Here is a 14734-nt window from a genome sequence, read left to right on the forward strand (position 1 = left end):
TGTGTAGCTGTCGTTATTAGTCCCTTACTGCAATTAGTATTAACTGAGCACGATACTTCTTGTTTTAGCTGTCGTCATCAATGATATTCAGGTCGAGGAAGACAGAAAAGCATACATTAAAAAAAGTTGTTTCTTGTTTAGGGAGTTCCCAGAGGAGAACGTCAAGACTTTTGGTGAGCACGTTTAAAGGGGCAGCTGCTGGATGACTGACTCAGTGCAGCGCATTAGGAAGTCTCCTCCCGGGCTTTATAGCGTGGCGTTACCTTTCCACCTTACACTTCCCTCTGCCTTACACAGACCCATTTAAAAAGGTTGAACGGATTTTTAGTATTTCTCAACGTGGGTTATGCTGTGTAAGCCATTTAGAGCGTGACTTACCTTTCATAGGTTCTGAGTATTCCTGGCTTAAAGATTTTAGTTTCTTGTACATTAAATAAAATATTTAAGACCTGATGAATTATTCCCTGTTCCGAGTGGGCCATGGGCCACAGAGAATCCTGCAGCCAAGCAACTCACTCCTAGCTAAAGCAAACCCCTGTCAAAGTCTTCCACTGGTGAAACAGCAAAGTGGGTCTCGGTCTCTCTGGCTCTAATCTCCCTCTCACTTTTTATATTCCGTAATAGCTTGGCTACATCCCAGCTGCATACACGTACGTTTAGTCCCATTCTTTGGCCTGCTCTAAACCCTTGCATTTTAAGTCTGCAATTCCCCTGGAGTGCAATCATTCACGCTGCCATTTAACGTATAAATATTCACACTTCTCCAGCTCCAGCAAAGCCAGCCCTTACCCTGCTCGGCTCCGCTCGGCTCCCCTCTGCCCACTCGCACCGGCTGCAGCGGTGCGCTGCTCCCGGCTGCGAGCGAGGGAGAACCGGGAGCCAGCTCTCCTGGGCTTCTCATCCTTCGCCCTGGTTTTCCTTTCTCTTTCTCAGCGTGAGAGCGGCCGAGCTAACGGAGACCCTTTCAAATTGGACACCTTTCTTGTGATCTACAATGGAATCGTTTAGAAGTATTTCCTTAAATAAGTGTGGGTATGAAATGGAATTATGGTGGGATCTCAGTATTTCTAACTCTTTAAAAAAAAAACACAAACCCCTTAATATTATGCTCTGACGCTTATGTACACACACACTAGAATGGAGCCCTTCTGATACGTATTTTAGATACATTTTTAAAGTAATTATTACTGAGAAAAGTGGATGCTGCTTGGTGGTAGCTGGGAGAATGGAATACTGAACTCACTTAAGCTTCATTTTTGCAACTTGCCTCTGAAAATTTTGTGGTTTTTTAAAAAACATTTATTTTAAAATATTTGGATTTATGACTGTGGATGGGAAAATCTAGAGAGGGGGGTAAAGGATAGTATTTGAATTTTTTTATTGTTTTATGGCTGTTAGTGAAAATGTTCATCAAAAGTGGTAATTCAAAATGGAATTTTGATTAAGACAACATTTTTGGAAGCTAAACTACTTTGATCAGCAAATTTGGAAGGAGAGATTAAATGAAAAATGTTTGTCCTATTTTCTTTTTCAATGTTAAAATCTTTCTTACAGCATACAGGAGAGGCACTGATGTGTTCTGGTATTCCGGTATTAAGAAGCAGCTCTGCCTTTAGTAATTTAGAAAATACAATAAAAGACGTTTTGCTACACTGTAATATAACTGCAGAATATGCTGTGGTCCTACAATACACTAACAACATGGCATTTGAAGCAAGGCAAAAAAGGTATTTAATTGGAAATTTTTGAAGTATTTGTTTGGAATTGGAATGCGCTCCCATTATGAAATGTGGAGTTTTCCCCATGAAGCAGAATTTCTGAATTTTAACCTATTTTGACTCTCCCGTGGCTGTGTCTCGCCTGTGATTTGCTCCCGAGCTAAAGCTGGAATCGGTGGGACCTGATCAGGTACAGCCCCTGCGTGGCTTTGTGCCCTGTTTTACTCGGACGAGCGACATTTCTGCTCGTCCGTCAGCAGTAGCAACATCCACGCTTCACCTTACCAGCAGACAAACATACTTGTTAAGCCCTTATACAGAAACGGGAATGGGAGAAAATGAACAAATTGGAAAGAAATACCATGAATGTTCATGCTGAATTGTAGCTGTAAAACCAGAAAATCATTTGATGTGAAGGGAGCAAAGTGTACCCGGATAAGCATCAATCTGTCTCTAGTAGAACTTTTTCTTACCTAAATCACACTGGAAATCTGGCTCTTCTGTGACCCTGGCGTTCCTCGGATTTGAAATATACTGTGGAAGGTAAGGCAGGAAAGTAATTTTCAGACATTTAGCTGGGAAAGAAGAAGAAGAAACAGCTGCAGCAGCTTGTTACGGCTTTAGACTTAAATACTGGGTTGATACAAGAAAATAATCACTGGATCTCTTTGTGGTTACACTGGAGGAGTCATCTTCTGGTGGGAGAAAATCTTGACAGGGCAAAGAGCAACTATCTCTACCTTTATAACTGTTTGGGTTTTCTTTTTAATATATCTAAAGCACCTCTTCTTTGGTAACAGTGTTAGCAGCCAGGGTGGTCTCTCCAAACCCCGCTCACAAATCTCACTATGCAACCTCTCTAACCGCACTCTGCAGCAAGCTGGATTTGGATTACCATCAAAAGATGGTAGTGGGGGTTCCACCACTTCTCTTCCAACTCCTTCCGCTGGCTTTCCAGCACTGAGGCTGAACTCAGTGTGTCTACAATGGGAAAGTCAAAAAAATCTGTAATTTTGTGTCATTAATTACATTAGAGCAGAGAGGAAGAGCACAGCACTCATCTGCTAATTTAGGGTGGCTGGGAATCCTCGGGTAGTTAGGACACCTACCATTAAGTCCTCTGTCTATCATTGACCCATATTAACATTGCTGAGGGTCCCACGGTCTACTTAAAAGTCCTTTTGGAGGAGACATTTCTTGGGCAGGCAGACCTAGGACACCTCCTTGGGAAATGGGAGAGCTGATCCCAGGCTTGTGTGCTGGACCTAGTCAGCACACGTTTGGCAATTACGGAACGAAAGAGGAGCCCCAGGGGAACTGGGGCTGGAAGGCGAGGCTCCCCGCTCTCCACGGAGGCCAGGACCAGTTCTCCCATATCACACCATGGAGTCAGCAAGAGTGTTTCCAGGGCAAGTTTAAGGACGTGTTCAAGAACTGCTCGTTTGAGCCCCGGAGGCTGGCTGAGTGAACTTCTAAGAGGTTTTAGCTGCAGAAAGGTGTCGGCAACGCTCCCTTGCGCTGGAGGCAGACCTGGAAACCTCGGGGCTGAAACGCGGGCCGGGACGCGAGGCTGGCTCTGCAGGGCTGCTTGGAGGAGCCGGCACCGTCCTCCAGGGAGCCGCAGCCTTCCTTCTTCTGGGCACCGGGAGGCTGCAGGATGCTCGGCGGTGCAGGTGAAGCCCATAATCACGGCCTTGTAAATATCGGCAGAGTAGCTTTTGCCAGAGTAACTCCCCACGGAAGAAGGGCAGCTCCTACTGAGGCAGCCAGCGCCAGGCAGAGGTAAACGTTGAGGCACGGTTTCGGTTTTAGTAAATTCATCTCCTTTAAAGCAGCCCGACAGCACCCCTTGCCATCCAGCCCTCCCCACCGTGCCGGAGGCGGCTCCGCGGGGCTGGGGGTACCGCTCCGGGCAGGAAGGCCGCCGGGGCCGGGCCGGGCAGGGGCAGGGTTCCTGCTCGTCCCCCGCAGCGCGGCTGTGAACTGCCGGGGCCGGAGCGCTTTGCTGGGACGGGCTCGCCCGCTTCCTGTCGGCCCCGAGGGCCAGCGGCTGCCGCGGCCGCTCACCGGGCGCTGCCAGGCCGGGACCGGGGCCGGGGCCGGGCTGGGGCGGAGGCGGCAGCAGCAGCAGCCCCGCCGGCGGGGGCTGGCGGCAGGTGCCCGGCTCCCCCTGCGCGGCCGCGGCCGCCCCCGCCGGGTCCTCCCCACGCTCGTCCCTCCCGGCCCTAAACCATCCCTTCCCGGGCCTTCCAGTTATCGGTGAAGACGAAGTCCTTAATTTTCTTGGCTGCAAGAGCGGTAACGCATGGCTCAGATTCTGTTTTCTGCTGCTCCCGAGGCTTGATTTATTGTGTCTCTGTTACCGCATAGTCAGGCTTCGTTCAAAATGTCTTTCTGGGCTAATTCTATACCCCCGGTATTTATTTTGACTGTCCGTTCTCATTAACGTTACTAACTTTTAATCGCTCTCCGTTCACTTTTCAGTCACCCCTCTGCCCGCCCGGTCGCGCCTCATCCCGCTCGTGTTTCCGTCCACCCACCCGTGTGGGCCGGTCCCCCACGGGAGGCACCCGGGCAGCCACGACCCGCTCCCCCCGCGGCCGCGGGACGGAGCCTCGCCCGGGGGAACCCCCCCCGGCCCCGGGAACCTCCGCCAGCCAGGGAAGCGGCGACGGAGCGGAGAGGCAGGACCTGCTTTTAACAAACCGTCGCCTGAGCTCCCAGCCCCGCGGTTCAGTTTCTCTCCTCCAGCAAAACCGTTACTTTATCCTAAGAAAAACAGCCTGCACAGGCCGAGCGGCGGCGCGGCGCGGCGGGCTCCCTCCGCCCCGGCCCGCTGCCGGCAGCCGGTGCCGGGGGGGGGTGGGGGCCGGCGTGAGGCGCTGCCGCCCCCCGACAGCTGGGTGATTAATGACCCACCCGCCCGGGAAGGGGCGGTCGCTGCCCCCGGGCTGGCGGGGGGAGCCCGGCGGCCAGGTGCGACCCAGCCCCGCCGCACCCACCGGCCGCGCCGTCTTATAAGCGGCGCCGCGGGGCCGGACGCGACCGGACGGGACGGGACGGGAGGCGCTGGGAGGGGGCTGCGCCGGGCAGGGCAGACCCGACCCGACCCGACCCGCTCCGCTCCGCTCCGCTCAGCTCAGCTCAGCTCCGCTCCGCACTGCTCTGGGCGGGACCGGTAAGTTCATCCCCGGGTCGGGGACCGCGGCGTCCCCCCGGTCGCGGCGCTGGGTGGCGGGGAGGCGGGTTCCCCCGCTGGGGCTGCGGGACGGGGACCCAGCAGCCGCCGTCGCGCTTCTCTGCGCTGCCGGCGGGGGTGAGCGCGGCCCGCGGGCCGGCGGTGCGGGCCAGCGCCTGGGCTGCCTCCGCAGGCGGACGGGCGAGTTCGGATTCCGCTGCTCCGGAGGAGGTATTTTCGTTAAGTGTTGCCGGAGTTACGCAAAGGGCAAGGGCTTTTTAAAAACGCTGCCAAATCAGACAGCTTCACTGTATTTTTTCCCCCAAGGAGCAACTGGAAAGGCTGCGAACAAGTTTATCCGAGGCTTGCACCTATTGCTTTGCAGTTTGCCTACTCTGCGCTGGCGTTTTCGATCTGTTCCTTGTCCGTGTGGGCAGGTTGCCTTCATCGCCGTTTCATTCACACGGAATGTAGGACTAAAATAAGTGTCGTGCTGTTTGGGAAACTAATTAGATTTCAAACGGGTTACGTCTTTGTAATGCCATGTAAAAACACGAATGCATCTGCCCGCATTAGAAATACTGCAATAGAAGCTCTTTAGAAATAAAATAAATACTCGGACTTTCACATCCCCATTTCCAGGTCTCTCTGCACGCCAGGCAGCAAGCGGGTGTTTGCAAAAATTCTTGCAATTATCTTAAAACACAAACCTCTTTCTTGTCAAATTTTAAAGGAGATTACATGGAAACTGACTGTTGCCCAGCGGCACTTTATTTGCTTTAGTTTTCAGCAACAGTTTTTTGGACCACGAGGTTTGGGTGAGCCCTCAGTTGACAGAGAGCGCAGCACCCAGAGCGTGCACCCTGATCGCCCCAGTGCGAGGGGTGACGCTGGCCAGCCCCAGTGTGGAACAAACCCCAGCTTGGCTCGGGAACCACCGCGTTTTGGCTACGCACATGTACGTACCTACGGTAGATCCTGTGTTTCTGCGTAGCGGATTTTTGTGGGCTGTTTGCTGTCCGTATTTGATGAGAAATCTGACAGTGAAGAAACTAATTCAGAGGGAAATCTCTCATTTCCACAGCTGAAACTTTGCCTTTTTTTCCTGTAGGCCCAGGATTTCATCTGATGTAGATGTGAAGCTCCTAAAACAGAAACTTCTACCTCAAGGGGCGCCCAAGGAAATGAGTTTTTTAGGTACGTGCATTTCTATATACTGTATGTCACGCAAAGTCATTCTAGGGCTAAATTTGGTTATATACCAACACGGCAAAATCAAAACTGCACGTAAACCAGCCTCAATCCTGTGTCTCGGTGGATGAGCGGGTATTTACACTAACCCAGTCTGTCTGTATCCTTGTGTAATTCAGACTTTTCCAGTAATCAGGGAAGACTTATTCGTTTCAGTGAGATTTCGATGGCATGGCAAATGAGAAATCCTGCTGATAAACCTGAAACGATAGACTTCTGCCGTATTTCATTATTGTATTGACTCGGCAGTAGCAATAGACATGATTTTTTTTGCCACTAAAATGCATCTAGATCTGACTGTGACTTAACACAGTGAGAAAATACCAAGAAAAAAAGCATATGGGACCTTTTTTTTGCTTTAAGTTAAAGGAAATCGCCAATTGAAGGACCATTTTCCAGCCCTCACTCAAGACAAGCTCATGTAGACTTAATGTGACTTTTCTTTTATATAGGTCATAATTATCACAATAAAAAAGAATAATGAGATTTTTTTCCTTTGGTTTATGGTTGTAACAGAGCATTTCACAAATAATATCAGTCTAAACTGTACTACTATTTAAGAGAACATTATCTGATAAAACTCTGAGTCACATTAACAGCAAATTAATCACAATAAAACGCCCAAAATAATAATGTCTTCTAAATACTGTCAAATTAGAGCATTGCAAAAAAGATTATTTAGAAACCTTTCCTCTTCTCTGCTATAAGTCTTTGACTTAGTCCCTTGTCTTGGGTTTTTTGCCATTATCAGCCACAATTCCACAGGGACATCAGTGGGACTTCAGCATGTGGTTGAAATGCTTTGCAAAATCAAGGCCTAATTTTTGCAAATATAGATCTTCAGTCACTTATGTGCATCAGTTTTATTTAAATTTTTAAAATTACCTAGTATTTGAATGAAATAAAAAGTTTTAATAACTTGTTCTTATCCTTGTCGTCTAGCTGGGCCATCACAGAAACAGCCGCTCCCAACACGTGAAGGCCGGCATCTGTCTGAGACATCCAGCAGGGCTGCTTGACTAAGGACAACAGGATCAGGTATTATTCTGGCTAAGAATTGCTACACTTTGGGGAAATACTGGTTGAATTGCATTTTACTGTGGAATTGAATGAATGAAAGGACTGTGAGTTTTACTACAGGCAGAGCTGACTGCCTGTCTTTTCTGAAAGTTAGGAAAAGACCTTGCAGTCATTATTTTCAGCTTTGCTCAAAAGGAGCTTTTTGCTGTTGCTTTCAAAGGGTTCTTTTTGCCCCCCAATGGTCAAAATCCAGTTTTTAAGATTCTTTTTACATTGGAAAACGTAGAAGCTACAGGATAAGCATGGAAATTCCTGAGTAGTGTTAGGGGTGGGAGGACAGAAGTCTGTTCCTGATCCTTTAAAATCGTGGACCAAGCTTTGTCCTTCAGAAACTCAGTACTGTATTGCTGCATCTGAAAATGGTATATTTTCCTTCTGTAATCCATGGAGCACTGATCACTTAAAAGACCATCAATAAAACTATGACAAGTAAATGGAAAATATACACACAGTCCCACATGCCAAATTATACAAATAATGTGATTTAAAAAAAAAATCACAGCTTAATATTTAGTTGGTTGTAAATGGAAACAGCTGTGGCAGTGCTGCTCAGCGTTGCCTATTGGGTTTTCTCAGAAGAGCTGGGTGATATTTGGGCTATGAGTGATTCAAAGAAATTGCTCTGTGTAATACTGTCCCCCCAAATTTAAATCTTTGTGAAGAGTTTAACTTCTGTTTCTGTACCTGTGCGTAATATCAAATGTATACGCAGCGAGTGGACAAGCAGCTCACACAGCTGCACAGCGGCATCCTGGCTTTTGCAGCACGGGCAGCACTTGCATTTCTGATAGTCTTTGTTTTTAGAAAGCATTTGCTTCAGCACAGCATGGCGGCTGCCTTTAGAGATGCTCTTGTTGGTTGCAGGACCTTCCCTGCCGGGGAAGTCACCAATGGACTGTGGACACTTAGCCGAGAGCAGTGAGGAGATCTCTGGCCTGGGCGCAGAGCCCGATTCCCTGCTGCCTTCTGCTGCTGGCAGCAGTTCCTACCCGCCCTCGGCAGCCGGGCAGCGGGCTGGGGCACCTCCTGGCAGACCCGCTGCCGCTAACGCCGCTCGAGAGCGCAGTCGGGTTCAAACCCTGCGCCATGCCTTCCTCGAGCTGCAGAAGACTCTCCCCTCTGTGCCGCCCGACACCAAGCTCTCCAAGCTGGATGTACTCCTCCTGGCCACCACCTATATCGCACACCTCACTCGCAGCCTTCAGGATGAGGAAGAGTCACCGGGAGAGGGCTTGGGTACCCTCCGAGGGGATGGATACCTCCACCCTGTCAAGGTAGGAGAGCTGAGGAGCAGCTACCACCTTCTCTCTGTGAAGAGCTAAATAGGTGTTAAAGATACTTAGATGAAACTAAAGATCTCAAGCTTATTTACCTTAATACACGATAAGACTGCCTAGACTAACCACTGCATCTAGGTGCTAGGGGCCTGATGGAAATGTCCCAGAGCTTTGTCCCTCCAGCTTCAGGGACTTTGCACAAAAATGTCAAATATAGCATAGGTCCAAACCTAGTGGCACTTGGTCCCCTGGAAGTGAAGGTGGAGGGCAGCACTGGAGGAGTGCCAGCACCTCCTCAGTTCCCATATGGAAACCTTGGTGATCCCCCACCAAACCTATCAGAACCCGCTGTCGGGGATGTGTGTGGTTGAGGGGATGTGCTGTCCCACAGCGGCAACCCCGGCCACGGCTGGGCCTGCTTTGGTTCTGCTGCCGAGGCAGCCAAGGTATGGGAGGTGGCGTTAATTACTAGCTGCGTGTTAATGCCTTCTATGGCAGTGCTTTGCTGATGCATTTGTCTCGTTCAGTTGGTATACGCTGTTGTTGCTTCGTCAAAAAAAGTCATGGCAATGCAGAGGGGACGAGAAAGGGGAACTGCTCTTGGAGAGGACCTGGGGCTGGAAACTGGTTTCAAATGCATCGCTCAGTGACTGACGGGACTCTTAAGTACCACGGGGTATTTTCTTTGGCTCTGGTCTCAGGGACTGAGTTAGAGCACTGGGGTGGTTTTCTTTTTTTTTTTTTAAAGTCTGGTGAATTCAGAATGATTTAATTAAGATTAATTTGTGAAGTAATCCCTAATTCCTATAAAGTGACTAATTCACAGAGAGTTTCTTGTTCACAGTGTTGGTTGCTGTAAAAAGCATGATGTGAACTGAGGCCATTTAAATGATTAGCAGGTTCATTAAGAAAGCAAAACCTTTACATCAATTAGAAGATGGCTATAATTTAAGAAAAAAAATATTGTGATATATTTAAAAAAAAAAAGCTTGAAGTAGCTTCTGTTAGTTCCCTTGGTCAGAGTGAAAGGACACAGGTCTCTTACGGTACTTTTTATCAGCTGCCCACTATTACTGGCAGGAAAATACTTTTAAATAGTTACTACAGCAGTTAAATGATGCAGATGCACATTTCCCGGGCTACTGGAATACAGCAATACTGGATTCATCTAGCAATTATTTTTTATAATCTTATTTATGTGCTATTTACCTCTATTTAGTTTTGTAAAGATTCTATAAGTCTAACCAATCTTTCTAATATTCCTGGTAGTAAATTAGTAATTTTTTAGTTGGCACTAGAACAAAAGTGTCACAGACAGATCATAGTACGTGCTTCAAAAAAAAACTCAAAGTGCAGGGTATGAGACAACCAGTACAGATAAGGACTGTAGCTATACTCATATATCAAGCACAGTAAATACAAATAGTGAGGAAAGTAAAATATCCAAGTACGGTTGTGTGTACACCGAACAAAAAAATATGGTTAATTACTTTAAACTCGGATGTCTTATTGGTGACGAATTCATAACATCACTCTTGAAATAAAAATACTGAATGAGATCGTGTGGTCTTTCCAACTGGGACTATGCTGCTGCTTTATGTCTGTAACTAGAAGAGCTGAGATTTAACTGCAGTATTAAGCCCCTCTAGTTTTTAGAGCTCTCTTTCATTACCCACAGGAAAGGTGCCAGCCTGTTCCCAAAAGTGTCTTAAAAAAACCTGTATGCTTTTGGAACAACGTGCTGGCTGTGTTTCAGGTATTTTTGCATCAGATGTGTATGACAAGCTGTCTTTTCAGACCTCTGCCTCTCTAATAATGAACTCAGCACATCAAACTGGAGCTGAATGCTTCCTCCCAAGAGAAGGGCACACAGCTGCAGTCACCTTTAGTGCAGGGCTGTTTGCAGTACGTACCTTGCTTGGGTTAAGAAACTCGAGCTATAAGAATAGATATTTAACACCAGTGTAACTGATTATTCCCGTAATCAATGAATGGAAAGATGAATTGTCTCATCTGAAATCATTGGAGCTGACAAAGAACAAGAAGTTGTCCGTGCTGAAGGCTGCCAAGGAGCAATTATATTAAATTCCCTCTACCAGAGTCTTTAGCAGCCCCTGTGCTGCGGTCGGTCTTGTGGGGGCTGGCTGGCACGAGCGGGTACGCACACAGGGCTGCAGTCTCTGCAGGCGTTGGGATATCCCCATAGTATCCCTGGCGCTGTAGAGAGGAATGCTTTGTTTTACTCGACCAACAGAGCATCTGCTATACAAACTGTGGTACGATGACTGATCGGCATGACTTGCTCCTGTGTGTTGGGTCCCGGGTGGTTTAGGAGGTGTGCCTCATGATTAATTACCAAAGAAAATACTCAGGCTGAGCTTCCCTTGCCCAGCTTCTAGGGACACTTTCCAACAAGTGACAAAATGGGAACTTTCTGGCCATAGCAACAGTTTCCTACTTTCTTGTATTGTGACTCCATCAACATTTAAAGCTTTGCTGAGAACTGCATTCAGACTGCGCAGTTCCCGTGTAGCTCAGCGCTGTGCTTTTCTCTTGCAGAAGTGGCCAATGCGTTCCAGGTTATACATTGGAGCTACAGGACAGTTCTTGACTCACTCGGCACAAGGAGACGGCGCAAACCAAGGAGAAACATCAACAACTTCACAAATCTAATCTCCCTTCTCGCTTCTAGAAATAAAATGTTATTTATTACACCTTATATATATAAGTTAAAAAATAGTATCTACAGACAAACTATAATTCCTGAAATACTGTTTGTAGAGGAGAAGGAATTGATTCTTAAATGTAATTAATACCTCATTAAGTTAATGTGACACGTGATTGGTTTCTATTGTAGAGGACATTGCTGGGATCTGGACTGGGGGATTAGAAGGCGACTGCAGTCAGCACCAACACGAGAGGCGGCCGCAAAGGCAGAGCTGCTAGCAGAATAGGTAACCTCATCACCTCCGGGGCAGGCGGTGAAGAGGTACGCTGTGGAGAAGGGGGGAGAAGGAGCGATGCAGTGCTGGCTAAGTACAGAGCAGTACAGGCTTGGGCGAGAAGCAAAGGGCAAGTCTAAAAATAGCAATCGAAATCCCGCATGCACTTTCTTCACTGCATGAAACCGATGGCAGAAATGCCCCTGACCGCAGTCGTCAGGTCAGGGCATCATCCTTCAGATAATCTTAAATGTATGTAGTTATTCCTGAAAATGTGGATGCATGTTCACCTCAAGTAAAAATGTGCTGAAATCTGTCCTGCGCGTGCACAGCGCTACGTACAAGACACAAGCTGCTCTGTACGTTAAGTATTGCTTGTATCAATCCATACAATTGTGTTGCATGTTACAGGGTTTAAAATGTGTTTGTGTTACCCCAGTACAACTGCTTGTCTGCTCCAGATATCACAGTTTATTTAGCTTGTCTTTTAGCGGGTTCATGCGTTCAAGCAAATGAGCCTTAAGAGTTGGCTCGTTTGTAGCGCATTTTTCACTTAAACATCTTCTATATTTAGGCAAGAAAAGCTGAAACTAAATGCACAAATACCATCTAATGTATCTGTTCTGTAAAACACTGCTTCTCATATAGTTTGTTATTGCTGAGGTAAACATTTTATTAAATATTGTTCAATGGACGTTATGTATTTATTGAGTTGCAAAATCTGTATCTGTTTCTCATTGTACAGGACTGATAGTTTCTAATAGTAATATTCTGCATTTATAGTAACTTCTATTTAAACTTCTTCACGGTTTATGTTTTAAAGTGACATTTGGCAGAAAAGGAGAACACAAATACTAGCAAGAACAACCTATATATATATATATATATATATAAAAATCATTTTATTGCTTTCATTCTTGAGTCAAACGTGTAATGTCTTACAGAGGTGCTGAGAATGTCCTTGCAAGCTGAGTGTTCAGTATCACAGAAAATCAGGCCTCCAGTATAAGAAAGTATATAAAAAAATTAGCAGAGCCATTTAGAAAGAGTTGGACAAACCATCTAGGTTATACGAGAGTTGTAAAGTACAGTAAAATCTGGAGCTCCCCTCCACCCCTGCAGCATTCTGAGCTTTTAGTAAGATTATTCTTTTAAATAGTAAAAATACTTTAAATATATGTTTTTAAACTATTTTAGGCATATATTTCTTATTTACAACCATAAGTGGTTTATTATGATAATTACATAGCCAGAGCACCATTCAACTACACAAACTACTGTGTTTTGTGAAAAAAATATATACAAAAGGGCAGTTCTGCATAGACAAGTATCTATTCCTATGTAAAGAAGAGTGACTTTTTAAAGGACTGTACTCACTTCCCACAGTAGTAAAAGGTAGGTAGCACAACCTTTTATTATTGGGACAGCTATTTGTATTCAGAGATATTAATGAGGAGATGCGAAGGAGTTGTAAAGGTGACGATAGTTAAGTAAGATGAAAAGAGTGGCAGAAGAGGGAGGGTTTCCAGGGTTTGCTGTACAAGATGAAGGCGTTAAGACACAGCTTACACTTCAGGCTGATAAAATAGCACGTAGCAATGTAGAAGCACAGAGAATTCAGTCTAGTTTTGTATGTAACTGAGATCTAAATGAATGGCATCAGGTCAGGGAAAAAAGGACAAGTGAAATCTCAGCCAGAAGTCAATGTCAAACCTTGAGCTGCGACTGTGTAGCAGTGGTCTGATAATAAAACACATATGAATCACACATACAAAATGGCATGGGGAAAACACAAAATGTGGTGGTAGTTTGCATGAATTGCATGCTCTTACCTAGTGCAGAGGTACTGGTTACTTCACAGGCTCTTAAATAATACACCTGGAAGGGACAGAATTCAAGAAACCAAAAAAAAAAAAAAGGAAAAAAAAGACACCCCCTAGTTTTTAAAGGCTTCTTCCATTAAATGTAATTGAAAGATTCTGATTGCTTATTCATGAAGTAAACACGAAAAATGGATAGGAATAAGGGTTAGAAACATAGAAAGTTATGAATTGGAGGAAATATTTCAGACTTTCACTACAATAGAGGTGGGGTTTTTACAGTGGTCAGAAAACAGCCAGTGAAACGGAGCAGCAAACACTGGAGCTACTTTGTACCTACAAAGTTCGTATAAATGGTGGCCACATACATGACAATGCAAAGACCTTAGCGGCATTTTATACACATATTATAGGACAGTAAAAACATGCAGAATTACAACAGCAGTTTTTTACTTGAGAAGAACTTCCCATATTTATGGGTTGGGATTTTTTTTTTTTTGAGACAGATTATTCTGCATTAGCTGCAAATTTTCATGCCTTTTCTTCCACAGCCAAGACACCAGGTTAGGCAACCCACTTCCTTTGACCAGTGCAAGAGCTCTTGTCTTCCAGAAATTTACACCAGGATCAAAACAGATCCTCTGAACCTGTTTGCTTCAAACCTGATGTTTGGATCGAACATTACATTTCTTAGGAACAGTTCCTATCCTTGTATACTGAAATGTAACAGTTTGGCATTTGGCACTGGAAATATGCATGCGTTTAGGAATAAAATTCTACAATGTTCATACATTGCTATCAAAAGGAACAGTTTTTCACGGAGTAACTTCAAGATCTTAGCAAACCTCAGTTACCGTCATCACAGCTTTTCCTTCAGCGGGATGGGACCGGTAAACTTCACATGGTCATATGCAAATAACCAGCCTCTGCAAAACCTGCTGCAGATAGATCTTTTTTTCCTCATACGCACAGCTGTAACTACAATACTGTGCCCTCCAGTCATCTATTGCTTTCTCTTAACACATACCCTGCCAATCACTCCTTTTTCCCTTAGAGATTGTTAGGACAAAGTATTCATTGTGCTTGTGTGCACTAAAGAATGGCAACACCAAAAAGATGAATTTTCCATGGCTTTGTCTTCTAGAAGACTGACTGTTCAGTGAGAAGGGAAGCATTTTAAGGTTGAAAACGCTGGATTGTATTAAGAGTACTGTGGTGTGCAAGACACGCCAAAGAGAAAGTGAACGTGCTTCCATCTCAGGTAGTCTTGTTCACTTTCTCAACCCACCTCGCACAAACTCTTCCATTTTCTCAGCGAAACCGCGACCCCGCCACCTGTCCCATCAATACCGACTCGCGCGGTCGCTGCCCGCTCCCCAGGCCCCGTCCGGCCCCGGAGGGGGCTGCAGGCGGCGGACCCCAGGCCCACGCCCGCCGCTCCCGGCACAGCAGGACGCCGGCCCGCGCT

General features: G+C 46.1%; 1 protein-coding gene across 1 annotated transcript; it reads left to right on the plus strand.

The window, feature by feature from the left end:
- The first annotated feature begins 4875 nt into the window (after positions 1-4875).
- Positions 4876-11177, plus strand: TCF24 (transcription factor 24). Its single transcript, XM_072851247.1, has 5 exons — positions 4876-4896; positions 6008-6093; positions 7090-7185; positions 8092-8501; positions 11064-11177. Exons 4-5 carry the CDS (start codon positions 8118-8120, stop codon positions 11175-11177), a joined length of 498 nt encoding a protein of 165 aa, XP_072707348.1. The 5' UTR covers positions 4876-4896; positions 6008-6093; positions 7090-7185; positions 8092-8117.
- The last annotated feature ends 3557 nt before the right edge of the window (positions 11178-14734 follow it).

The sequence above is a fragment of the Ciconia boyciana genome, chromosome 2 (genome assembly GCF_034638445.1).
Source record: "Ciconia boyciana chromosome 2, ASM3463844v1, whole genome shotgun sequence".
NCBI classification, from domain to species: Eukaryota; Metazoa; Chordata; class Aves; order Ciconiiformes; family Ciconiidae; genus Ciconia; species Ciconia boyciana.

Coding starts and splice junctions, on each gene's coding strand:
- TCF24 (XM_072851247.1), top strand. CDS start 8,118: ATGGACTGTGGACACTTAGCCGAGAGCAGTGAGGAGATCTCTGGCCTG. Junction 8,502..11,063: donor GATACCTCCACCCTGTCAAG/GTAGGAGAGCTG, acceptor TTTCTCTTGCAG/AAGTGGCCAATGCGTTCCAG.